General features: G+C 40.8%; 1 protein-coding gene across 5 annotated transcripts in view; it reads right to left on the minus strand.

The window, feature by feature from the left end:
* Positions 1 to 27,363, minus strand: part of MAP3K5 (mitogen-activated protein kinase kinase kinase 5) — a 166,887-nt gene that overhangs the window by 37,823 nt on the left and 101,701 nt on the right. For all 5 annotated transcript variants that reach the window (XR_006279992.1, XM_038395956.2, XM_043511057.1 and 2 more), the window contains 6 exons: positions 24,462 to 24,569; positions 18,524 to 18,573; positions 7,151 to 7,246; positions 5,760 to 5,841; positions 3,637 to 3,770; positions 539 to 666 (listed from right to left, as the gene is read on the minus strand). Coding sequence is in view for 4 of the 5 variants with exons in the window: in XM_038395956.2 (XP_038251884.1) it covers positions 539 to 666; positions 3,637 to 3,770; positions 5,760 to 5,841; positions 7,151 to 7,246; positions 18,524 to 18,573; positions 24,462 to 24,569 (598 nt within the window). In the remaining variant the exon portion in view is untranslated. The remainder of the gene's footprint in view (positions 1 to 538; positions 667 to 3,636; positions 3,771 to 5,759; positions 5,842 to 7,150; positions 7,247 to 18,523; positions 18,574 to 24,461; positions 24,570 to 27,363) is intronic.

Consider the following 27,363-nt stretch of genomic DNA (forward strand, 5'->3'; position numbering starts at 1 on the left):
CTGCCACCCCACCATACCTAGCAGGGTTCCCAGACATATCCTAACACTTAAAATCCTAAAATCGGCCAAAAACATGCTAGCTCCCAAGTCTGAGATGTGGGCCCCATACATCCTGGCTTTTCCTGCACTGACATGGACCTATATAATCCCTCCTCTCTGCCAATCACCTGGTGGGGATGGGTCAGAGTCCCCATCCTGACCTGGTCTGCAGCTGCCTCAAAGTCACTCCCTGACTCTCTAGCCCATAAAGTGGCAGACACCTTTTTCCAACAATCCAGACAATAGCCCGCGCTGCTTAATGTGCAGTGAGGTCATTCTAGCCTTTCCTATTAGCTATACAAATCAACTCTCTAGTGTGTTCAAACCATCAACTTTACCAGATCCAGCCTTGTAATTTCCATACAGAAGTGGCTTATAGCCATGGACATTTTTTTAAATATTATTCACACATATTTACTCTACTGTTGCCAGTATTCTAAAATTCTATATGTTAAAAACGTTTATAAAAAAAAAAAAAAAAAAAAAAAAAAGCACTTACCCCCTGGCACCTGTTCCATGAATATCTTAATAAAACTATTCTCACTAAGGGAACCTAAGTACTGCACAATGTTCTTGTGCTTGAGGTGCTTATGCAGAGCGATTTCTTCATGTAAAGGCTGGGAATACCTGGAAGTAAAGGAAATTTTCATTTCATAAAAAGCTGGATATTGTACCACAATGTCCATAAAAATACCCGAGGTCTCATGAAACATGTACATTGGAATGTTGTACACAATGCTACAATACACGTTACTAAGAACACTTCTGATTGTATAGACTGAAAAATAAATTGGCACAATAAAGGCAATCACCCATAGTTTGTGGAGAAAGAAAGTATGCTCCAAACTAAGTCAGCCAGAATGAGCAGTTGGGCAAAAAGCTCAATGCCCAAATATATCAACTAGTCCATCTGCAATAAAAATTCAAGCGTATGTTCTTAGATTGATAGTCTAATTTAGATGAGAACCTTGCTAAGTAGGAGACTTATTTGAAATGTCAGCTCTGGATATTTATCAAAGCCAGAGAACAGCATATTTTCTTCATGGAGAGGTGCTCACTAGAGCTGGTCGGGACATGCTCACCAAAATGTTTCACAGAATGGCATCAGTTTTAATGATATTTTCATTGGGAAGATTTCTGAGGACCAGGATTCACTGGTCACTTCTCATCCAAGGGAAACAGAGACCTGAACTGAAAATTTGAGCTTTTCCCTCCAAAAACAGCTTGTGTGACAAAATTCCGCTTCACAAAAACATTCCAACCAGTTTGTTTTCATTCCAATGCAAAACAAAAACAAATTTCAAAACCTTGAAAGTTGCTGTGAAACAGAATCGTCATCCTTCAGAAAGGGCTAGTGCTCACTTACCAATCCTATCAGATTGTCTGCCTGATTTTCTGTTTTCTCTGGTGGAGCTGAGAAAGCATATCAAGAGTGCCAACTTCCATTAGGCATTAAAATATATGTCCAGATTTTCAAAAAAGCTCAGCAAGTCAGACACTGATCTCTTTTGAAATACTGAGGATTTTTGGTAATCTGGAGTTTACTCAGGTGCCTAATGGATGTAAGGGTTTCTGAAAATCTGACCCCAAATTTTTGGTACTGAGCACTTAAAAATCTTCTCCCAAATGTGAGTTGTGGACATTGTGAGTACTGAATTGGTATTTTGTCTGTTACAAAACTAGCTTTATAGAGATGGATAGATTTTTCAAGATCAGAAGGATTTTTTTAAAAATCATTGCTATAGGTAGGATTAATTTTGTTCCTATCAACCTTGGCAATCTCCTTTAAGGTAGAGTGATTTGCCATTTTCATTAAGTTTTTGAAAGATCAATTTTAGTTACAGCTTTTGGTAATTTTTTTTAACATAACTATGAGGTGTGTCTGAGTGTTACTTCTTATATCGATTCCTTCTGGTCACATGGGAAAATGCTGTTTTTTTTAAAGATGAAAAATTTGCAATACATGGTTCATTTCTTGAGCACAACAGCACATCAGAACCCGGGGATTAATATAATTGTTTTAGAGTCTAAATAATTCAACAATTTAATACAGTGGGCTCCATTAAAAATTTGACTTTTATTGTATGGCAGCATTTAGGCTTGCTCTGATCTTTACCACATTATTTGTGGAATTTCCCATACTTAGAATAGAAAATATTGCAAACACCACGATGAACGTAATTATTCTTGATGGTAAGTATCCAGTTTTTAAATGGCACCCATTGCATGTAATTTACAATTTAAATACAGAAGAAATTTCACAGCAGACTGAATCTGAATGAAAGAGGGTGTGTAATAATTGTATTTTTCAAACCGTTTATTCCAGCTTTTATGTAGGCTTCACTACAAATTATGTGTAAACAAAAACTGAAATGCAGCTCAGGCTCAACATCTTAAAGAACTCTACAAGTAACTAATATCAGAGCGTTCTGTTGTGGTGAAGTTGTTGGTTTCATTCAGTATGCCAGGGTGTACTTAAAAAGGTGGAGCTGATCAGGAAATGTTAGGAGGAGTCCAGCACAAATGAGATGCTGAATATCAGCAACATCTTTATCAGGAATATAAAAAACATATATAGGACTAGTTCCAAAAAATGAAGAGTAACAACATAATATAGAACACCACCCCATGAGATAGGGAAGAACTATTCTCTCCATTTTACAGATGGGGAAATGAGGCACACAGAGGCTAAGTGATTTGTCAATAGACAGGAAATCTGCACTGGAGTGGGGACTTGAACTTAGGTCACTAAAGTCCTGAGCTAGTGAGTACCCTTACCAATTGACCATCCTTCCACTCTAACAGGGGAATTAATTGAGTTTGAGATTATAAGGGGGCTGGCAATACTGAAAAGTATAGATATAGAGGCAGGTTGCATGGCATTGATGGAAAAGGCTTCAGAAAGTTTTCATAGATTTTAAACCCAGAAGGGACCATTAGATTATCTAGTCTGACCTCATGAATACCACAGGCCATGAATTTCCCGCAGTTACCCCTCAAGTGAGCCCAATCGCTTGTGTTTTGCTGAAGCATAGCCTCTAGAAAGGCATCCAGTCTTGCTGTGAAGGTATCAAGAGACAGAGAATCTCCCCTACTTGGTAGTGGGGTGGGTGGGGTAAGGGCAGAGCTGGTGGTGTGGAAGTGGTGGGATAAGGACAGAGCTGGTGCAGCAGGGTACAGGACCTCCATGTGTGTGGCCCTAGCCTCCCAGAGATCCCAAAAATCTGCCATGGAAGCCTAAGTGGAGGAACCCTTCTGATCTTTTTGTGCAGCAGGAGACAATCTAGGCCATTGTTAGCCTCATATTAAACTAGGCCAATAATACATAGTTCTGATTGGAGCTGCAAGAGGTGCCTTTCCTCCCCACAACTCTTATTCTGAGATGGCCACATTCCCAACTGTGATTACCACTCATTGTTTTTCACAGCTTTGGAAACTGTTTCTTACAGAGCTGGAAAATGTACTGGAAAACCAAAGAGATGGATAATTTATCAGCAGCTTTTCAGAAAAGGGCTTCATTAACCAGCAAAGTGGCCAATCGTACTTCAGGACTGAAGTATATAAACACAGCATTTGGATTAGACAAAATTACTGTACCTGCTATCTCTTTCTGGGATTTCTTTAATGGCAATCCTAACTTGATTGCTCAGATCTCGTCCTGCATAAACTATGCCGTAAGTTCCTTTCCCCAAAATGACTCTCTCACCATTTTCATCATATTCGTAGTCATACTGCAAAACAAACAACATGAAATGAAAGGATATGAACCAGGTTTTTTACTTGTATAACATAACCATGTAAATATTTCTTCCTATAATAAATGTACTTCTATTGTTGGATATCATAAAAAAAACCAAAATACAGACAGAGGGCATTGCACACCAACATAAAAAAATGGAGCTTACCTGTAACAGGAGGTTCTTCAAGATGTGTGGTCCCTATCTGTATTCCACACGTGGGTATGCATGCGCACCATGCACCTGAGATCAGAGACTTGTTGCAAGTAGTGGCTGTTGGGGTTTGCAACTGTGGAGTTGCTTCCCTTGTGCTCTGATCTGAGGGTATAAGAGGACCAATGCCTCTCCACTTCCTCTTTTTACCATAAAAAGAAAAGGAGTACTTGTGGCACCTTAGAGACTAACAAATTTATTAGAGCATAACCTGCATCGGATGCATCCGATGAAGTGAGCTGTAGCTCACGAAAGCTTATGCTCTAATAAATTTGTTAGTCTCTAAGGTGCCACAAGTACTCCTTTTCTTTTTGCGAATACAGACTAACACGGCTGCTACTCTGAAACCTGTCTTTTTACCATGAATCAGAGAGGATCTGAAGCAGAGGGGAAGGAGAGTAGGTAGTGTAATACAGAGAAGGACCATACATCTTGAAGAACCTCCAGTTACAGGTAAGTAACCTCCTCTTCGAGTGCTGGTCCCTCTGCCCGTTCCACATGTGGGTGATTGAAAAGCAGTATTTAAACAGGAGGAGGATGTGACGATGCAGTTTGTACGGATGCCTTAATACTGCTGTTCCAACAGCTACATCTACAGAAGAAGCCTGACTAAGGCTTAATGTTTCATAAAGGTGTGGGTAGAGCTCCAGGTAGCAGCCTTACAAATGTCCAGTATACATACTTCTCAAAGAGATGCTGTTGAGGTTGCTTGTGCTCTGGTGGAATGGGCCCTCACTCCATCCAGGGGAGGTATGCTTGCCAACTTATAACAGAGCATGCTAAAAGCTACGTACACACACACGCGTGTGCTTTCTCTCTCGTATTTTTACAGGTTACGGAAAAAGAAGAACATCACTTTGGATGCAGAGGATATTGACTCAGACCATGCAGTGGTCAGAAGGAACTGGAGAGACATCTGTCTGCACAACCTCTTATGCTCCGATTCCCTCATGCACATATGAGGGAATCAACTTTGCAGGCATGGACGAACAGACATTACTTGCTACAAATGTCAAGCACATACGTACCCACTTGTGGAATACACATGGGGACCAGCACTCAAAGAACAACTTCATCTTCTGCATGGAACACAGACACTGCTGCCACATAAACTCATGTTGTACCAGTTGCTCTCCTGATCTAACCACGTTTTCCAAATACAGTGGAATCTCTATTTTAGACTCTCCAAATTAGCCAGAACTGTGCGTTAACAGAAGTCAGGTGAGATTGTGCTGACCAAAGTTCCACTCTTCCTGAGTTTAGATTAATAGATGCATAGATTTTTAAGGCCAGATGGGACTATTAGATCATCTAGTCAGACCTCCTGCATAACAGAGGCCATATACTTTAACCCAATTACCCCTGTATTGAGCCCTATAACTTTGTTTGGATAAAGTATATTTTCCAAAAAGGCATCCAGCTTTGATCTGAAGATATCAAGAGATGAAGAATCTATCATTTCCCTTGGTAGTTTGTTACAATGATTTCCCATTCTCCCTGCTATTAAATTGTGCCTTATTTCTAATTTGAATTTGTCTGGCTTTAACGTCCAGCCACTGGGTCCTGCAGTTGTATAGCTCGTATGAGAAGAAATATGAAGAATATTTTGTTTCTAAACATTAGGGGAAAGGTTTGAAAAAGCACTTAGTGTCGGCCTAATTAATCCCACTGCAGTCAATGGTAAAACTCCTCCTAAATTAAAAATCCTACCCTAGAGGCCTAAAGTTCTCAATACATTGAAAAATATCAAATATGACATGTTGTCCTTACCTCTACAGAATCTCCATCACAGTCCCCTTCCTCTGTATTTTTCCCTATATCTTCAGTGATACTATTTACCATATCAAAAAACCTGTAAAACACATCCAGGTAAAGACTAGATAGTTACATAAGAATGAATCCTAAAGTGAAAAAAAATGATTAAACAGAACCTTTAAGTGTAATTAATATTAAACTAGAATAGTTCAGTTAGGGAGATCGGGTGGAGAGAGAGAAAAATCACTGCTCTTCTTGAAGTGGAAAGTTAACGTCTAAAGATAGGTAGGTAGGTAGGTGTGTGTGTGAGAAATATACATGTAAAGTGTCTAGAAGATAACATTATATCTAAAAGTCAGGGGTGAGGGTCTCAAGGCATTTCTTGTTTAACAGCAATGCTACACAGCAGTTTAGAGTGTAAAATACAGAAGAAAAATACTGCATCCATTTGAAACTGCAGGGAAACTGTAGCTTCTTTATGCTAGGAAAGCAACTGAAGCATCAAGCATAATGGAAAGGTTCTAAAAGCCCTGGACCCAGGAGGAGGAGAATTCTCCTGCTGAGGAAAGGGTGCGGCAGACTGTCTTTTGAGGACACTTTGCATGCAAAGGTAGCATACAGGGCATGTCAGGGGCAGATTTGTGATGTGTCTGGAGCCAAAATGTATAGTCTGCAGAGATTCTGGACAGTGCTGCTGTCCATAGGCAGCCAGATACAGTAACTCAGGCAGCTCCCCAGAGCTTTCTAAATTACTCCTGGTCCACTCCAGCCCCTGGAGCAGCCCAGAGGGTGGAAAGGTGCCTTAAAACCACCTTAGCCCTCCTTGCTCCTCGGCAATGAGCACAGCGCTGTGCCTCTCAGAAGTACACACACAATCCAACTCCATGTATTCTAAACACAAGTAGGATTAGCAGTAATGTAAAGAACTCATAATGTGCTTCTTTGTAATCAGAAGTGGAACTATAGCTACAGGGATAGCAACCATAGACCCTGATCTTGCAAAGCACATAAACACGTGTACGTTTAAGCACAAGTGTCCCCATTGACTTCAATAGGCTTACTCATATGCTTATGTACTTTGCTGGACTGGGGCTTGGCTAACTCATGAATTAAGCTTTAAATATTTACATCAGGAATAATAGATCCCATAGGACTGGACCATGGTATACACATGTAAAGTTTGTTTAAAACATTAACGTAAGTGTTGGCCCAAACCTTTAAAGTACTGAGCACCTTCCAGGAGATGCTCAAATGCCCATAATATTCATTTAGGTAATGAGAGTTGAGGATGCTCAGCACCTCACTGGCACCATCCCAAAGTAGGCAACACTAGTCTAGTACACGAATGCATTCAGAAATCATCATCTAAATTAAGATTGTTTTGCAAAATAGTGACCAATACATACCTCTTGCAATGCAGTTCTGTGCAGAAATAGATTTGAAAGTCATCTGAGTTATGCAGTACATAAAGAAAACAGCATCGCTCCTCAAACTTTGAAATACTGAAAGAACAGCCAAAGTAAATGCAGGTTACTGAACTGATGGCCCCAAGCTTCAGGACACTGTAGGAAAGTACTAGATTAAATCTTGTTATATACCATTATAGATCATTTTATTACGAAGTTATAGTCTAACATGCTTCTCCACCATCTCACATGTGATCTCTGCTGCTTGGAGCCCTGCATTGCCCCCCACCATTGCATACACTCCTCAGGAGGGCATCAGAAGAGTGATGGGAGTAAGGACCTAATCCAAAATCCATTTATATCAATAGAAAAAAATCCCATTGAGTTTAATGGTCTTTCAGTGACGCCCTTAAGCTCGTTCACCCTGAAGCCACTGCTGCCACTGTCCGGATGGATCACCCTTCCAGTATCAGAGAGTCGAGAAGATTTAAACTTGCCTTCCCTTGAAGCCGCTGCTGCTACTCGTTACCATCCACGCATCCATCCACACTCTCCTTGGGCTACATCGGTGGCAACAGAATTTTTAAAAACCTCCCCTCCTTGAACCTTTATTTTTGGAACACAGCAGTGGCTTTTCCTCTTATAACAAGCCACAGTTCAGCCCACCATGGACAAGATTCCTGTGGTGGTTACCGTAATTGACATCTCTGTGTTGTAAAACGCAGTATTCTTTAAATAATGTCTTCCTGTGCAATAATGAGCATCCCTTTCCCACCCACCCCCATTTCTTTATCACCTAATCTAGTTTTGTTTTTATTTTCTATGTCAGCAGAACAAAAAGAGGGCAGGAATAGAGAAGGACTGGATGGATTCATACTACAGAGATTTCTAAAGTGGTAGGAGGAGGGCCTCTTGTCCAGTAATCCTCTCTCAATCCCAGTTAACTGAGCTCTTATAAAGCTGTTCACTCATCTGAAAATATTTCCCTCTTCTCTGAGCTCCTTGAAAAGCATCCTACTTGAAGCAGTTCATTCTGTAATTTGTGCCCTTGAGTTGCACTCTGACATTCAAGTGTAAACTTGATTCAGTGGAATTTTGTAGAATTAATATATTAGAAAAGGAGGAAGATTTTATGAGAAAAACTGAATAATAAAGATACAAGATTTGCAAGACCAAGGCACATGTAACAAGTCCCCTCATTGGTTCATTCTTAAAAGATACTGGGTGAAATCCTGCTTCCGCTTAAGTCAATGTGGGTTTTGCCAATGACTTCAATGCGGGGTCAAGATTTCACTTATAGGCTTACTCCACTGCAAACAGAAACAAAAGGAGAATAGTATTTATTCTTGCAATGTGAGAATTTAGGGCCACCAAAGATGTGAGGAAAGGACTCAAATACTGTGATGATGGGGGTTATGGAAGTATCTGAGTACATACAGACTTGGTTCATATTTTTCTTTAGTTTTAGGAAAAATACTGATACAGAAGTTTGAAACATCACTAAATGTTTTGAAGTTAACACTACTTTGTAAATCTCCAATTCATACAACTTCTCCTAATATACTAGAAGCTGTCATTGTCACTTTTAGATCTGAGGGTACCTTGGGATCTTAAATATTCTCTTTGAATAATGTGCATTTTACAAAAGCTACTTAGTAGAAGGAAAGATGATTTTATAAATCAGAATGTTTGTGGGTATTGTTCTTAGTACTGCAGTAAGCCCAAAAAGTGCTAGGTAATGTACACATCTAGGAAGAGACTGCCCCAAGTAGTTTATAATTTTGACACCAATTCAGCAGGGCACTTGAGCACATGGGTAAACTTAAGCATCTGAGAAATCCCACTGATATTAATGAAATGACTCATGAGCTTAAAAGTTCTACATGTTTTTAAGTATTTTGTTGAAATGGGACCCTAATTAGTGTGTATATTCTTTTTGATGTTAAGGCTGTTTTAACTGGAGGGATAAAGATGCTCTGCTTAGGGATATACAGATATTTTCGAAGATTCTCTTTCAAGATTTCTTCCTGAACTTCACTTAGCTTCTATGGATTTTAACTGCTTTAGGCCATAAGCTACATTTCCTTAGAGCACAGTAACTAAACTAATTTAGAAATTTTTGAGGAATCTTTCCCCTGTAGAGATCAAAAATGAAACATCAATAGTTATAGACTCAGATGTTTTTCCTTTGTATTAAGAATGAAATGATGATAGTAACACATTTTTTAATCTGAGGAACTGTTTCCATATGGTCACTTAATATAAGAGATGCTTCATAAACCACAAAATCTAACAAGTCAAATATCCGAGTCAGCCTGTTAGTGCAAAATATTAAAGAAGTGTCTGATTAAAGGGTTCAATGACCTTCTATTCATTCAGCCTTGATTTCTTGAAGATCTGTAGAGAAACTTTTTCTTTGAGTAAATCTGATTATAAATGTGATCTACTTAGTAAGCAAAAGAGTCTTGTGGCATCTTACAGACTAACAAGCGTATTGGAGCATAAGCTTTCGTGGGTTAATACCCACTTTGTCAGATGCATGTAGTGGAAACTTCCAGAGGCAGGTATAAATATGCAAGCAAGAATCAGGCTAGAGATAATGAGGTTAGTTCAATCAAGGAGGATGAGGCCCTCTTCTAGCAGTTGAGGTGTGAACACCAAGGGAGGAGAAACTGCTTTTGTAGTTGGCTAGCCATGTACAGTCTTTGTTTAATCCTGAGCTGATGGTGTCAAATTTGCAAATGAACTGAAGCTCAGCAATTTCTCTTTGAAGTCTGGTCCTGAAGTTTTTTTGCTGCAGGATGGCTACCTTTAAATCTGCTATTGTGTGTCCAGGGAGATTGAAGTGTTCTCCTACAGGTTTTTGTATATTGCCATTCCTAATATCTGATTTGTGTCCCTTTATCCTTCTATGTAGGGACTGTCCAGTTTGGCCGATGTACATAGCAGAGGGGCATTGCTGGAACATGATGGTGTATATTCAATTGGTGGACATGCAGGTGAATGAACCGGTGATGGTGTGGCTGATCTGGTTAGGTCCTGTGATGGTGTTGCTGGTTTAGATATGAGGGCAGAGTTGGCATCGAAGTTTGTTGCATGGATTGGTTCCTGAGTTAGAGTTACTATGGTGTGGTGTGTCGTTGCTAGTGAGAATATGCTTCAGGTTGGCGGGTTGTCTGTGGGTGAGGACTGGCCTGCCTCCCAAGGCCTGTGAAAGTGTGGGATCATTGTCCAGGATGGGTTGTAGATCACTGACGATGCGTTGGAGAGGTTTTAGCTGAGGACTGTATGTGATGGCCAGTGGAGTTCTGTTGGTTTCTTTCTTGGGCATGTCTTGCAGCAGGAGGCTTCTGGGTACATGTCTGGCTCTGTTGATCTGTTTCCTTATTTCCTCGTGTGGGTATCGTAGTTTTGAGAATGCTTGAAGATCTTGTATGTGTTGGTCTCTGTCTGAAGGATTGGAGCAAATGTGGTTGTATCTCAGAGCTAGGCTGTAGACAATGGATCGTCTGGTGTGTCCGGGATGGAAGCTGGACACATCCATGGTGGCTAGAATGGTGTTTTCCAGAGGCGCTCTACACAAACATCCCACACACAGATGGAATACAAGCTGTCAGGAACAGTATCAGTATTGCTGAGCTCTGTAACTTTATCCTCACACACAATTATTTCAAATTTGGTGACAATATATACCTCCAGACTAGTGGTACCACTGTGGGCACCCGCATGGCCCCACAATATGCCAACATTTTTATGGCTGATCTAGACTAACACGGCTACCCCTCTGATACTTAGTAAGCACAGAAAATCCTGGACTAACGCTTTCACAGACAGACATTCACCCAGGTACACATGACCAGTGCAATACTTTCCCCCCACTCCACAGTAAGCCCCCATTTGGAACTCTATAGCTGCAGAGGACAGTTGAGTAGCGGGTCCTCTGCACCTCTTGTGAATGGCAGTAGCTGTTCATAGGTTGCCACAGAGAGCTGCAGTGGGGTGGAGCAATTGGGATCCCCAACAATGCAGAGGAGCTAGAGCCTCAACCGCTCTACATGCTGAAGTAGAGCCACAGGGAGAAGGCTGCACTGTAGCGTCCTGTCATACCCTGAGGTTGGTGTGTGCGTTTCATCATCCCAACACCTGTCCATTCAACTTTATAACATCATTTTATTTGGCCTTTACCCAGGTGAAATGAATTTCTTGCAGACTGCAGAGAAGCCAGTGTGTAGGTCACTAGCGAACCTTCTCTTCCCATTTGTGTGTGCGTAGATAGGAGGGTTAGAGTGAGGTGGTGCACCATCAAAGGTGGCATATTTAGAAATATTAATGTCTTTGTAAATGAGTATGGGGTGTTTTTAAATTATTTGTGTGCTTAGTTGCAAAACTGACAAAACATTCAAGTTTGCAGTGTTGCTGTAGCCACGCTGGCCCCAGGATATGAGAGAAACTAGATAGGGGAGATGAGGTATTACCTCACAAAACATGCAAGCACATTTACTCTGGCCCTGTAGCTAAATCCTGTATGCACCCAACACTCCCACTGAAGTCAATGCACAGGGGATGCACGATCAGGCACCATGACAGTTGCTTATTAATAGTTCTTTATGAGATAGCATATAGAGCAGTTAATCAGTAGATTATACAGAAACCATGGAGAAGAAATTTCAAGTGAATAGATTTTACTTATTTGCTAAGAGAGAAAACTTCCAATACTATAATTTTTTAAAAATTCTATTGATAGGATGCCAAGTACAAAGCAGCTTAATCAGTAAAAACAAGAGCTGGGTCTGAACCAGAACAAGAAAATTTCAAAATTCTTTAAAAATAAGTAAGGGCCTTCGTTTTCAGTTTTTACCCATTTTACCTCCAAAATTCCCAAGTTTTACAAAAGCTATTATTCTGATTTTACTGGAATTTTGGAAATGCTGGAAATCCCCAGACCCAGGTCCCTGCTCCAGGAGGAGAGGTGGTGGCTTGGTAACTGGTCCATCAGCTGCCACTATCCCTAGATGCAAGGAAAAGTCATTGATGAGATTTAAGATGACTGAGAAGTCCAGTTCATGCTCTACAGGTATTTTCACATGTGACAGGTGGTTGCCTGGAGAGAGCACAACCGCTGACGGGGATGCTCTACCTTTCCTTCTTCCTCTGCCATTTCTCAGATTCTTGAGCAAGGCAATTCTCTTCACAACAGACTGAGGCTTGAGGTATGATGGATGCCATTGCAGTTTATTGCCAGACAGCTCTTCCCAATTTGTGGGGTCAATGCCTCCCTTCTTAATATATACTTTCAGCACTGTAGCATTTCCTCTGTCCCCTGCAGGTCCTACCACCATGACTAAGTTGAGAAAAGAGGAGTTGCTTCAGAAGATGAGTATCAGCCATCCGCACATAATGACTAGCCCAGCAAAGTTGATGTTTCATAATCTTCACCTCAACGCTGGTGATGTGAGCTGCAGAAAGACCGCTGGCATTGGTATGACAGTCTTCCCATCCGATATGGAGAATATTTCTAAGGCAGCACAGTTTGAACCACTTCAGACACTTAAGATGGCTGCGGTATGTCACCGATATCTCGCACTCAAAGAAGAGTCGGGATGACTACTGCACTGTGGACAAGGATCTTAGTTTCCATCTGCAGATCTCTGTCAATAAAGACATGATGGAGCTACTTTCCAAAGAATACTCTGGCACAATGGATCCTATATTCAATCTCCAAGATAAAGGTACTGGCTCAACAATTTGTGGGAGAAGGGGGCCAACTTGTGCTGGGACAGGACAGTAGAGCACCCTTATTCTTCCCAATGTTGAGGGAAAATCCCAGCTTTGATAGGCACCTGAGAAGAGATCTAGGGTGGATTGCAAGTCAGCGTCAGTGTGCGTGAGGATATCACGGTCATCAGCATACTGAATGTTGGTAATAACAGTCCTGGTGACTTTAGTTGTAGAATGAAGACACTACAGGTTGAAGAGCTGGACGTCCATGCGATACTCAATCCCAATTTCAGAAGAAAAGCAGTCATGAAAAAGAATCAAGATTAATGCAAGATAGATGGAAAGAAGGATTAAGGCAATAACACAGCCCTACTTAACACCAGTACAGATGGCGAATGGGTCCGTCTCCAAGCCATTACAGAGGATGGTGGCGGTCATCCCATCATGAAGCAGCCCGAGAACATGCTTCATCAGGGTGCTGGAACAATTTGTATAGGGAGGGTGCTGATAACCATTGAACCAAACTGTAAACCCTGTATATGATGGAAACAATTTCAAGCCAAGGGATGCAGCAGCACCCCCAGCACACCTAGTTCCAGCATCTATGAGCGTTATTACTTTGTTTCCATTCAGGTTCTCATGCCATGCTCATCAGATACCTAACATCTGTCCTATGGGCCTGCATCTATATTAGGCAGAACCAGAATAGAAATCCAAACACCCTTATAATTTGGGAGTTTTCAGACTCAGATATATGTCCAAACTTTGAGTCAGGTTAAGGCAGCAGCAAATTATCCCCATCTCCTACCTGGAGCCAGGGGGAAATAGAGAAGGAATTGTGCCTCAGTGCGGTCTCTCAAAGGCACACTGCCTCCTGGGCTTACTCCTAGGTGCTCAGGACTGTGCCCCAGACACAATCGAGCACTCAGTGACTTGGGCTCATCTTTACTGTATAAAATAGAGGCTGTTATTCTTTTTTTAATTGTAAATGTTAAGCATTTATTGGATTGCATTTGTTCTTACAGCTTACATTGACCTCACCTATTTAAAATGCAGCTGTGTGCCACATGCAGAATAGCGCTTCTTTGGATAACTGGCATAACTGACAACATGAATAGAGAGACAAGCTGGGTGAGATAATGTCTTTTATTGGACCAACCAAAGTGCATAGAGGGGCTAGCCACATTTTAAAGGATTTTGATGACTGAATGTAATTTCTGGCCCAATTCAGTAATCAATGTGGGGGGGGGAGGAGAGAGGATTAAAAAAGGATATATGATACAGGCTGAGTAATTTATTAGTGCACAACCAACTAACTGAGTTTTTACTCAAGCAAAACCAATTACCAAAAGGTACAGTGTGTGATTCAGCACCATGTTTACAAAGTTACATACATTTTTTTTATTCCTTCTCAATTTTTAAGGGATGAACTCTATTACTCGTAAGAAGAAGAGGCTGATTATGTTGGCTGTTGTGGAACACAAAGCAAGTGTCTCCTCAGTCACTTCCCTACATGCTTACCAGAAACATCAGTCATGCTTCAATACAAGGTACCTCCCCAGCACTCCTGCTAAAGCGCTGGTTATGTAACACCAATAAATAGTTACTGAGGTCTGTACAGAAAAATGATGTGACCGTTTAAGTCTGGGATCTCTGGCCCTTTGAGTACTACAGAGAGCCCCGGCCTTCACTGCTAGAGCTGTTAATCTCCCTTTGCTAGAGAGCTGTAAGGGATTGTATTTCCAGGGTAGAATTTTCAAAGGAGACAAAAGAAGTTGAGATCAGGAGCAGAGCCCCTTTGCGCTAGCTATATCACAAATATGGACTCTGACTCAAAGAGCTTCTAATCTAATAAGATTAGCAACAACTGAAAGGAGAGGGTAATGATCCGATTATCATAGGTGCTGGAACAATTTGTATAGTGGGGGTGCTGAAAGCCACAGAACCAAACTGTTAACCCTCTATATAATAGAAACCATTTCAAGCCAGGGGATGCTGCCACACCCCCAACACCCGTAGTTCCAGTACCTATGCTGATTATATACGGATACTTTTATATAAGATGTGCTACAGATTTATTTAGCTTTGTAATTAAATAAACATCGACTTTGCCCAATGGCCCCTCAGCCAAGCTATCGAAGATTGTCTGAGTTCTGTCAGGGCCACGGCAGAAACGGACCTTAGCTCTAGTTGAGGCAGTTTAAAATTTTCCAGACTTTCTTGGACATCTGACAAAATAAACAGACTGGGCTTAAATGATGACAACAGTACTGGAGGTATATAAATAACATTAGTAAACCCTAATACATGTTTTAGCAGTGCCAAAAAAACCTGCCACCATCATTTGGCAAAAAGTTTACAAATGTTCGAAAATGTAACAAAAACTAAAACCAGACTGAACCAGACTGCAGTTTTTTCCCTAAAATAAACTGATCCGCTGTGTCTGTTAGGGTGATCAGATGTCCCGATAACATCAGGACTGTCCCGATATTTAGTTGTCTGTCCCGCGTCCCAACCAATGTACGATTGGGACGCCATTTGTCCCGATATTTTGCTTTGGCGGCACTCCAGCTTTTTTTTTTTTTTTTTGCTTAGGGTGGCAAAAAACCTAGAGCCGGGCCTGGTGGGGGTGGGGGGTGAGCCTGTGAATGGCCCCCCCAATATGTCCCAATATTTTGTTCTTGTCATCTGGTCACCCTAGTGTTTGTTGATAGCTAAAAGAGTTATTAAATGCTGGAAAGGCAAAAAGGATCCATCTGTGTAGGATTTTATTAGAGACATAAGACAATTTGTGTGTCGTTTTTAGAATAGAAGACTGGTTGGATAATTTGATTTTCTTTTTTAAAAAATACACTTAAAAATATGAAAATGGGATGTGACAGATTGCCATGGTATGTCTATGCACAGGAAGAAAAGACAAAAATAAGGAAGTGATCTAAAGCAGTTCAGTGGTACTTTCATAGATATTAACATGCGCAAATTAAAACCTGGATCCTTCAAATAGTTCTGCACGTGTTTAACTTCATGCACATGAGTACACTCTATGGCCAGATTCTGAAGCAGTTCAGTGATGCTGAGGGGGCAGAATCTGGACATGAATGACCACCAGAGAATCCCACATGCAGAAGGGAGCTTTTTGCTGAAATAAAGCCAACAAAAGTGGCAGAGCTGGTTTCTGTGCCAGTCATTTCCCGCTCCCTATTTAAGGAAGCATGCTGAAGAAAAATGTAGGCATGCCAGGGCCAGGGGGAAGCGAAGATCCAAAGTTGAATAAAGAGTCCTTAGTGCAAATGAGAACGAGGCCCTTTATATTTCAGGGGCAACAGAGTTTACTTGATTTCTTGTTATGAGTCAGAGTCATGGACTTTAAGGTCAGAAGGGACCATTATGATCGTCTAATCTGACCTCCTGCACAATGCAGGCCACAGAATCTCACCCACCCACTCCTGTAATAAACCCCTAATCTATGTCTGAACTACTGAAGTCCTCAAATCTTGGTTTAAAGACTTCAAGGTGCAGAGAATCAAGCAAGTGACCCGTGCCCCATGCTGCTGAGGAAGGCGAAAAACCCACAGGGCCTCTGCCAATCTGCCCTGGAGGAAAATTCCTTCCTGATCCCAAATATGGCGATCAGCTAAATCCTGAGCATGTGGGCAAGACTCACCAGCCAGACACACAGGAAAGAATTCTCTGTAGTAACTCAGATCCCACCCCATCTAACATCCCATCACAGGCCATTGGGCATATTTACAGCTAATACTCAAAGATAACCTAATTTTGGCAATTAAGTGATCCCACCATACCATCCCCTCCATAAACCTAAAAGCTTAGTCTTGAAGCCAGATATGTCTTTTGCCCCCATTGCTCCCCTTGGAAGGCTGTTCCAGAACTTCATTCCTCTGATGGTTAGAAACTTCGTCTAATTTCAAGTCTAAATGTCCTGATGGCCAGTTTATTTCCATTTATTCTTGTGTCCACATTGGTACTGAGCTTAAATACTTCCTCCCCCTCCCTGGTATTTATCCCTCTGATATATGTATAGAGAGCAATCATATCTACCCTCAGCCTTCTTTTGGTTAGGCTAAACAAGCCAAGCTCTTTGAGTCTCCTTTCATAAGACAGGTTTTCCATTCCTCGGATCATATACATTTAATTTTTTTAAGTTGTAAATATCAGTAAAACAATCTTTTAAAAATAATATAGGATAACAATTAATTTTTAAAAAAATCACAACATAAAGAAATTATACATTTTAATGACCTAAGTTTTCAATGTAACTAGTTATTTTTGGATGCCCTGAAAGGGACTTGTTATCTATAACCTGGGCATCATCTTTGACTCAGCCCTCTCTCTAGCTCCTCACATCCAGGCTGTCTAAATCTTTCTGATGCTTTCTGCCTCACATCTCTACGATATGACCTTTCCTTTCCATCCATCCAGCTAAAACTCTCATCCAGTCTCATTATCTTGCATTTTGATTACTTTCCTTTTCTCTGGCCTTAACATATGCAATCTTGCCCCACTGATATCACTGAAAGTGCAAAGATCACTATCCTAGCCCGTTACTTTGACCTTGGCACCCCTCTTTTTGCATCCCTCCACTGTTTCACCTTCTCTTTTGCATGAAATATAAGCTGCTTGTCTTCACTTGCAAGGCCTTTCATAGTCTATCCCCGTACTGCCTATGATCTCTCATTCGTTACGGAGATGTTGACTACTGCCCCCTATCAGCTAAGGAAACCAGCCTCCACTGCCCATTTGTTAAATTTTCAAAGAAGCCTCTTCGTGCTTTCTCCCATGCTGCCCCTCATGCTTGGGAGGAGCTCCCCATAAACGTTCACAAAGCTACTGCATTGTCCTCCTTCAAACCTTCTTCAAAACTCTACTGTGCCATGATGCCTACAAAAGAACCTAACAGACAGGCAGCTGGTGTGTGGAGACCACAGCCTATCACAGTTTCGTTGTTTCCTTCTGCTCTCCCTGTCTGCATCCACCTGTTATCCCTTGTCTTATACTTTGACTGTAAGGTCTTTTGGGCAGGGACCATCTTTTTTGTTACATGTTTATAGAAAGCCTAACACAATGCGGTCCTGGTGCATGACAGGAACTCCTAGGTGTTATGGTAATGCAAATAAATAATAATAATTATTTATTATTAATTATTATTATTATTATTAATAATAATACATTAAAAAGAAACCCGTTATTTTAATTCTATTTATAACTTCACTAAATGTGAATTATGGCACTATTTCAGTCAGCAAAATAATATTTTTTAATTTAGCAATTTTAATTTTTTTATTTTGTTTTTGTAGGATAGCCATTGCAGGTAGGGTGGCCAGACAGCAAGTGTGAAAAATCGGGGCGGGGGGGGAGGAGAGCGAGAAAGGGGCACCTATATAAGAAAGCCCCAAATATCAGGATTGTCCCTATAAAATTGGGACATCTGGTTACCCTAATTGTAGGTGGCCATTTTAGAATCACAAGAAGACATTTCAGGGTTTGTGTTATGTTGGAAATCCCCACGTCTCAGGCAGATGCAAAACTCTCTTAAGTTTTGTCCCCAATGCTCCATCCAACTCATTGCACTATCCCAACAGACCACTCATCCAGTTACCTTTGTTTGTTTAAGATCATGAAATAAAGGAAGCTTACCTTACTCCCCTGATAGAAGCGGCACTGAAGTTCCACTCATAAATACCTTTCTGTAACATACAGAAAACATGTAAAGATAAAACAGAATAATAAAAGTTCCCCTTACTATAAAAGATCCAACATGTATTATCTTTTACCCTGTAACTGAAGAGGCTGAAAGATTTAGGAATGTAACTCAAAATATTAGCATTTTACACTGTGGCAATTATTCTTTGTGGCATCTTAGCATAATGCCAATAGCATCTTTGAACAATCTTTGCCGAATAGAAATACTGCTCTGGAGCACATTTTAGGAACTAGAACAATAAAGCCAAGAAACATTTCTTGCTGAAAGACAAGATTTAGAATGAAGCCTTGGTGCCAACCATAGTCACAACCAAATGAATTTCCAAAGACAAAAAAGAGACATGAAGTTGAACAGCTTATGACACCTGTCAAGAATACCAATAAAGAAGGGAGACATTGCCAGAGTTGCTGCATTTTGTACAGTGAATTGTAAAGGAGGCTAAGCCAACAGTACTTGATAATCTATAACACCATGTCCCAGATCAATTTCCCCCTCCTCTGTATCATCTTAATCCTTCTTTCTTTTCTGTTCACATTTTATTACAGGTGGCTATGTTAATATAAAATACCATAATATAATGTACCAAATACACACAATTGTATTTTCTTTAGACCTACATCAAACCTCAAATAATTTTAAAAATTCATTTAAAAGTAACCTGTAGTTGTAAAGTAGCAAATTCGAACTAGCTATGAATGATGTGAGAATGTCCTCATATTAAATGAGTTATTGGGTAAACTGTATCACAGGGACTCATTTATTCCTTAGCACATTGCCACACAATGGGACTAAAGCTGTCACGTGTTACCTCTACATAAATGTTCATAAAAACTTCCCATAATAGATTCTTTTGCCAGTTTATGAAATGCATCTAAATCGCCAAAACTTTTTTGCTCAGACCTAGTTTAATAGCTAAAAATGAATGCTCAATGTAGAAAGAGTAGAAATGTCTCAGTATCATGGAAAGGTACTGAGTGATTTGACAAACCTTGAGAAGGCAACGTTTGATTTGAATAATGAGGAAGGAGGATATTCAAATATGGTCAGCCTTGCTTGATACAATGTGAATTGTACTACAAATTGCTCCTAAACACAGGCTCAGCTCGCACTGTGGAATAGAGCATTTAAAGTACCGTATATACTCGTTCATAATCCACATTTTTTTAGTAAAAGAGGAAAGCATCAGAGAAGGGGGTCGGCTTATGAATGGGTATAGAGAGAGGGAGAGGTGGGACACAGCCTCCTCCACCGCCCGCAACAGAGGAGGCAAGGAGAGGCAGCACAGCCAAAGCCAGAAGGGAAGAGGCGAAGTCAGTGTCTCTCCGTTTCTGGCCACGCTGCTCTCCCCCCGCAGCCTCCGAAGCAGCTGCAGCTCTCGGGCTGACAGGCTGGGGCTGCGCCACGCAGCCTGCTGGAGCAGTTCCGGCCAGGCCAGAGACATCCTCCTCTGGCCCACATCAAGTAAGGTGGGAAGGGAAGGGATGGGATGGGGAGAGAGTGTGGGGGTCCCAGGCTAGGGGTGGGTAGGGGTTACACAGGGAGGCGTTATGTGGGGAGGTCCTGGGTTGGCGGGAGTCATATAGGGGGTGGTCACAGGGGTTACTCCCCTGACCCCCAGCTTCTCACCCCCCAAAAAATTCCCCACTAGTTGCTCTCCTGGCCTGTCAGGGTAAGCCACTGGCAGGCTGGGACATTTTGTTTACTTAGGTTTACCTCCGTGCCTGCGGACGCTCGAGGTAAACCAACTGTTCCAGCCCTCCAGCGGTTTATCCTGATGGGCTGGGAGTGAAAGTTTGCCAATCTCTGAATTATAGGGTCAGTTTATGAATGGGTTATAAACATTTGCCATTTTTACTTATCCATCTTGGGGGGGGGGCCGGCTTATAAACGAACTGCTTTATGATCGAGTATATACAGTAATTTAGAGATTCTTAGTTGAATTCTAAGGCTTTAAACTTTTGAGAGATACCTGAAATACTTTGTTTCAACTGACTTTCTTTTCAAGATCCCCTGCCTTCTGGCTGGCTACCTGTTCATAGGTTCCCAGGCCAGAAGGGACCATCTGTCTGACCTCCTGTATAACACAGATCATAAAATTTCCCCAAAATAATTCCTAGAGCATACCTTTTAGAAAAAAGATCTGATCTGGATTTAAAAATTGTCAGTGATGGGAGAGTCCACCATGACCCTTGGTAAATCCTTCCAATGGTTAGTTATTCTCACTGTTAAAAATATACACCTTATTTCCAGTCTGAATTTGTCTGCCTTCAACTTCCAGCCATTGGATTGTGTTATATGCTAGGCTGAAGAACCCATTATTAAATATTTGTTCCCCATAATGGTACTCAGACAGTAATCAAGTCACCTCTTAACCTTCTCTTCATTAAGCTAAATATATTGAGTTTCTTGAATCTATCACTACAAGACATGTTTTTTTAATCCGTTAATCATTCTCCTGGCTCTTCTCTGAGCCCTCTTCAATTTATCAACATCCTTCTTGAATTTTGGACACCAAAACTAGACACACTATTCCAGCAATGGTCATACCAGTGCCAAATACAGAAGTAAAATAACATCTCTACTCCTACGTGAGATTTCCCTGCTTATGCATCCACAGATTGCATTAGCCCTTTTGACCATAGTGTCACACTGGGAGATCATATGCAACTGATTATCCACTACAAAACCCAAATCTTTTTCAGAGGCACTACTTCCCAGGATAAGAGTCCCCCCTCACATTAGTATAGCCTCCATTCTTTGTTCCTAGATGTATACATTTACATTTGGCCTTATTAAAACACATATTGTTTGCTGGAGCTCAGCTTACCAAGTGATCCAGATCACTCTGTATCAGTGATCTCTCCTTTTCATTATTTGCCACTCCCCCAGTTTGTGTCATCTGAAAAGTTTATCACTGATGATTTTATGTTTTCTTCCAAGTCATTAATAAAAAGGTTAAATAGCTTAGGGCCAACAACTGATCCCTGAGGGATCCTACCAGAAACACACCCGTTCAGTGATGAGTCCCCATTTACCATTACGTTTTGAGACCTAGCAGATGGCCAGATTTAATCTACTGAATGTGTGCCATACTAATTTTAGATCATTCTAGTTTTCTAAACTAGTCTTTGCCGTCTAATATTGCACCCCTCCCATGCTAGTTGACGAAGAGCCAACATGGGCATTTTCTTTGCCTACAGGAGGGAACAGAGCAAAGGGATGGGGATTCTTGCCACATTAGGTCTCCTGGCCCCCCTACATGAGGAAAGAGCACCACCTCAACCTCTGCTTCCCCTATCCCCCAGCAATAGTGGGGAGTATCCCAGCAAAAAAAAAAAAAAAAAATCATAAATTGGATTCAGAAGCCAACATGAAATCGAGGCAGCTTGGCTACTGCGTTTCCTATTGACAAATAGGGCTGTGGCACTTCTCTAAAACCTATCAGAAAACAAATTGGTACATTCAGGGAACTACAGGGGAATGGTACATGTGCTTATTGCTGAAACAAAGCATATCTAACCACCTGACTTTTATAAGAACTTTCCCATTAATTTCTTTAAGTTTCGCAAGTTTCATCATTTAATTAAAACTGAGTTAAGTAGAAAATACTCATTGGAGAATGGCTGTGGAAAAGGAAGAGGGCAATTTATTTACACTGGGCCAGATTGTGAGACCCTTTCTTGTTATGTAGTTACCAGTTGCTAATTGAGAAGTTGAGTTTCATTCACATTTAAAGCATATATTAAACCTCTTATGTCTGAAAAATAAACCATACACTCCTTAAATTTACACACTTATTCTTTGAGTACAGAATGAATTTTCTGAGAATTTACCAATAAATCTATTAACTCATGAGTTAAAAATTAATTAAATACTGGGTCCTTTAAGAAATTGACCATGTGTTAGTCTTTTGTCCCAAATAATCTCAATAATGGAATCACACAGACTCTTCAAATTTCTCATATAGAGGGAAAAAATCTTTAAAAATCAGTTTAATTTTATCTGTGGCCAAAACACTAAGCACTGTTCCTTAATCATAATCTAATGGTTATTGCATGTCATCACTACAGGGCAGAGTTAAGGTTGTTTGTGCACCCTAATTGTACATTTTCATTTCTAACATGACTAAATTTCTTTTAAGTACAGCCTTCATTCTGAATTTCCTGGGTTTGTAATACTTAGTCATTGGAAAATTACAACATACTTGCAATGTTATTTATCTTTAAGTTACTGATGCATACTCTCAGTCTTCACTTATCCTAGATTTTTGTCCTGAAATATTTATAGGCAATTCCACTGATTGCAGTGAATCTAATTAATTGCTCACTGATGGGAGTAAAGAGCTTATATTTTGACCTACAATTACATGAATTAATCTTCTGACAGATTTCAGAGGGGTATCCATGTTACTCTGTATCAGCAAAAACTATGAGGAATCCTTGTGGCAATTTAGAGACTAACAAATGTATTTGGGCATAAGCTTTTGTGGGCTATAACCCACTTCATCAGATGCATGGAGTGGAAAATACAGTAGGCAGATATAAACACACAGAACATGAAAAGATGGGAGTTGCCTTACCAAGTGGGGGGGTCAGTGCTAACTAGGCCAAATCAGTTAGAGTGGATGTGGCCCATTTCCAACAGCTGACAAGAAGAGGTGAATATCAACAGAGGGAAAATTACTTTTTGTAGCGCTAACAAGGCCAATTCAATCATAGTAGATGTGGCCCATTCTCAACAGTTGCCAAGAAGGGATGAGTATTAACAGAAGAAACATTATTTTTGTAGTGACCCAGCCACTCCCAGTCTTTATTCAGGCCTAATTTGATGGTGTCATATTTGCAAATTAATTCCAGTTCTGCAGTTTCTCATTGAAGTCTGTTTTTGAAGTTTTTTTTGCTGAAGAATGGCAACTTTTAAGTCTGTTATTGATTGTCCAGGGAGACTGAAGTGCTCTTCTACTTGTTTTTGAATGTTACAATTCTTGATGTCTGATTTGTGTCCATTTGTTCATTAGCATAGAGACTGTCCAGTCTGTCCAATGTACATGGCAGAGGGGCATTGCTGGAACATGATGGCATATATCACATTGGTAGATGTGCAGGTGAACAAGCCCCAGATGGTGTGGCTGATGTGGTTTTCTCAGCTTCTCAGTCTCCTAAACATCTATTTTCTTTGATCAACTTCCTCTAAGTTCCTGACTTCCTGCACAACTATTCAAAACAATTATCTTTATTTCCTCTGCCATTTTATTTACAGTGTCTCCACCAGGTTACAATATAAACCAGTGAGTGCTAGCTAGGGGCATTTTTGATACTCTCAGTGCATTACTGAGGGTCCAGTACTCAAAGATGACACAGATAAGCCATTCTGGTGAAACTGTCTAATTTGAAAGAACCACATCTTTCAAAAGTTCAAATTCTTTTAAGCGCATTTCAAAACTATAACATGGATTTGGACAACACCAGAGGGAAAAAAAAACAGAGGAAAGTTCCATTTGTACAAATACATTTATATTACAATGTTACTGGTGTGTCATACATATATTTTAAAAGCCAAGCTTTCAGTAATGTGCTACTGAATCTTTGTGCACTATATACTTAAATGAAGCCTTCTGAAATAAGATTATAAATTTAACATTTTTTTATATCATAAAAGAGATCATGGAAAACTGAAACACTGTCTGCAAAATAAGCAATTCCTAACAATATATGTAAATGGAGATATTTCTTATATGACACAAATCAATTTTGTGTAGTCAACTGTAAGAAGTCTTTAGTTACAGGATTTCTGTCACATACATGATTCAGAGACGATAAGATACGATTCATTATTTACATTTCTGATTCTAACACAAGTGCAGTGGTTTACCTTGTCATCAGGTAGGACATGCCAGATAGATATGGTCTTCTCCTCCGCCTCGCTATTGATGGACAGATATGAAGGCTGGTAAATTTTTGTTGGTTCTAATATTAAAACCTGGAGGGGGAGGATTAAAAGTCATTAAAAGGTTTATGAAATTTTAAAAGCATTGTGATCAATTGAAAACATGTCTGAAGTCCTAACACATTAGGAATCACAAGGGGAAAAGATAAAACTGTGTAAAATGATCACACTAGCCTAAGGTCTGAAATTCTAGTTTAAATTTAGTTTTTCTATAATTTGCCTTTCTCCACTACACACGTGATCACATGGTACTCCTGATTCAACAAGGTTCTAAGTACCTTCATTTCCTACTGCCAGGTGTTGAGCAACCTCTGTAATATGGTAGGTTTTTGGACCCATTGGAGGCAGTTTGAGAATGTTTACCTTCTAGAGAGAGAAGGTCAGCTTCTGCCTTTGTTTGCAGTTTCGGTTGGGAAAGGAGCAGTTGGGAAGTTCATCAGAGAGAAAGCAGAAAGTTCTTCACTCTGGAGCTAGACTGAATTGCTTTTAAGTCAGACCATTGTGAGCAGTAACTATAGAACTGAACAGAAGGGAATAGTTCCATTGGAGCTAAAAGCATCCAAGAGGCCACATGCTAACAGCAACAGATTGTGAAACAATTCTTGGGGTATGTGAGAGCAAAATTTGGAAGATTAATTCAGAGGAGACAGAATTCAGTGCAGCAAGATTTGATCTAACCTAGTATACTGTTGTGCCATGCTACATCAAAAATGCTTAGCCAAAAGTAGCTGATGGCCCATCTTTAGGGCCCTACCAAATTCACAGCCATGAAAACCGCATCACAGACCATGAAATCTGGTCTCCCCATGAAACCTCCTTAGAGGTTTTTAAGGCCCGGCTTGACAAAGCCATGGCGGGGATAATTTAGTTGGGGTTGGTCCTGCTTTGAGCAGGGAGCTGGACTAGGTTATATTTTGCAGTGACCCAGCCACTCCCAGTCTTTATTCAGGCCCAATTTGATGGTGTCAAGTTTGCAAATTAATTCCTGAGGTCTCTTCGAACCCTAATCTTCTATGATTCTATGAAATCTGGGGGGGGGGGGGGGGGAGGTGCGTACTTTTACCCTATACTATAAAGATTTCATGGAGACCAGAGTTTCTCAAAATGGGGATCCTGACCCAAAAGAGGGTTGTTGGGGTGTCGCAAGGTTATTGTGGGGGGGGGGTCACAGTATTGCAACCCTTACTTCTGTGCTGCCTTCAGAGCCGGGTGGCTGGAGAGCGGCGGTTGCTGGCCAGGCGGCCAGCTCTGAAGGCAGTGCCCCACCAGCAGCAGCACAGAAGTAAGGGTGGCAATATCATATCAGGCCACCCTTACTTCTGCTGCTGCTGCCTTCAGAGTTGGGTCAGGACCCCTACAGTTACAACACTGTGACATTTCAGATTTAAATATCTGAAATCATGAAATTTACGATTTTTTAAAATCCTGTGACCATGAAATTGACCCACACTGACTGTGAATTTGGTAGGGCCCTACCCATCTTACTTCAAACCCTTAAAGGAAAAAGTCAGCACAGTTTAGCATTTGTAGACATTTGGTAAAGACTGATATTGTCTTTTTATAGTATTCTATATTTAAGTCTGATGTCCCGGGGAAAAAACTCCTCCAAAAGACTTTAAGTCTATATTTACTGCATGTAAGGTTTTCGGTTTCAGTCTGTAAATTTAATTGGGGAAAAGGTTACTGCATTTCCATTTATTCTGAATTGATATTATAAAATATTTTCCCCCCAAACTGTTGACATTTATTTATTTAAATAGAAAGAAAATCAAGTTAGAGAACAGCATAAATTCTTGTACCTAAAACACCTGCCTCCAAACCCACTTCCCATGTACTTTAAGATCAGCATTTGTCAATGTTGTGGGGGTTTTTTTGCAAGTGATTTCTATACTTCACTTTTAAAGAAGAATTTTTAAACTGCTTTTGTAAATAAATACTAAACTTATTGATTTCCAGAATTTGTAAGCTGTGTCTGCAACAAAGTTTATCACAGGACTATGTGTGACTAGACTGGAGAAGCAAAGATAAAAGCCACAACTTTCAGCTCAGCATTCACAAACTCTGGGGCAGAGCTATAAGAGGTCAGGGTCAGATTACCCTTTCATGTCCAGGTCTTGGAGACCATCAAGAATTCTCTTAATTGCTTAAAAAAAAATTAAACCACCAAAATAGAAATTATTAGAAATTCCCAATGGTTCAAATTCTACACTCCACATACTTCTATAGGTGTCAATAGCAGTTGGTGGCACTCCATAGCTCTCAGATGATTGGCAGGGTCCAGACCAGCTAGGACCAGCTCCTGGCCTGCTCCCAGACTAACTGCTACTAGGCAACCAATGAGCCCAGATGGAGCTGGCAGAGTGGCCACAACCCCTGTCTGGCTGCTGGTTTAGCAGCCCTGCTTATAAGCCTGGTCCCCACAGTACATCAGTGGCTGCTCAACCCCTCCACCTGCAGCTGCCCTTGTTCCAGTCCCTGTCTGCTCCCGCCCCTGTTCCCCTCCAGCTTCTGATTTCTGGCTTCGATTCCCTGGCTCTGCCTCTGGCCTATGACTCTGGTTGACCCTCCAGCTCTCACATTTGGCTTCTGTCTCTCCAGTTCTGATCCTCAGCTTTGCCTCTGGCCTATGACTCCTGTTTACCCTCCGGCTTTGGCATTCAGCTTCTGTCCCTCTGGCACTGACCCTCAGCTCATTCTTGGACTGTGCCCTCCCAGAACCCAGTTATAAACAGTAGGGTGAACTCTCATTTCAACCACTAGGCCTGATCGCCCACAGATCAGTTGGCTATAGTGACAAGTGTAGCTCAAGGCCAGATTTTAAAGGTAT

This window comes from Dermochelys coriacea, chromosome 3 (assembly GCF_009764565.3).
Source record: "Dermochelys coriacea isolate rDerCor1 chromosome 3, rDerCor1.pri.v4, whole genome shotgun sequence".
In the NCBI taxonomy this organism is placed as follows: Eukaryota; Metazoa; Chordata; order Testudines; family Dermochelyidae; genus Dermochelys; species Dermochelys coriacea.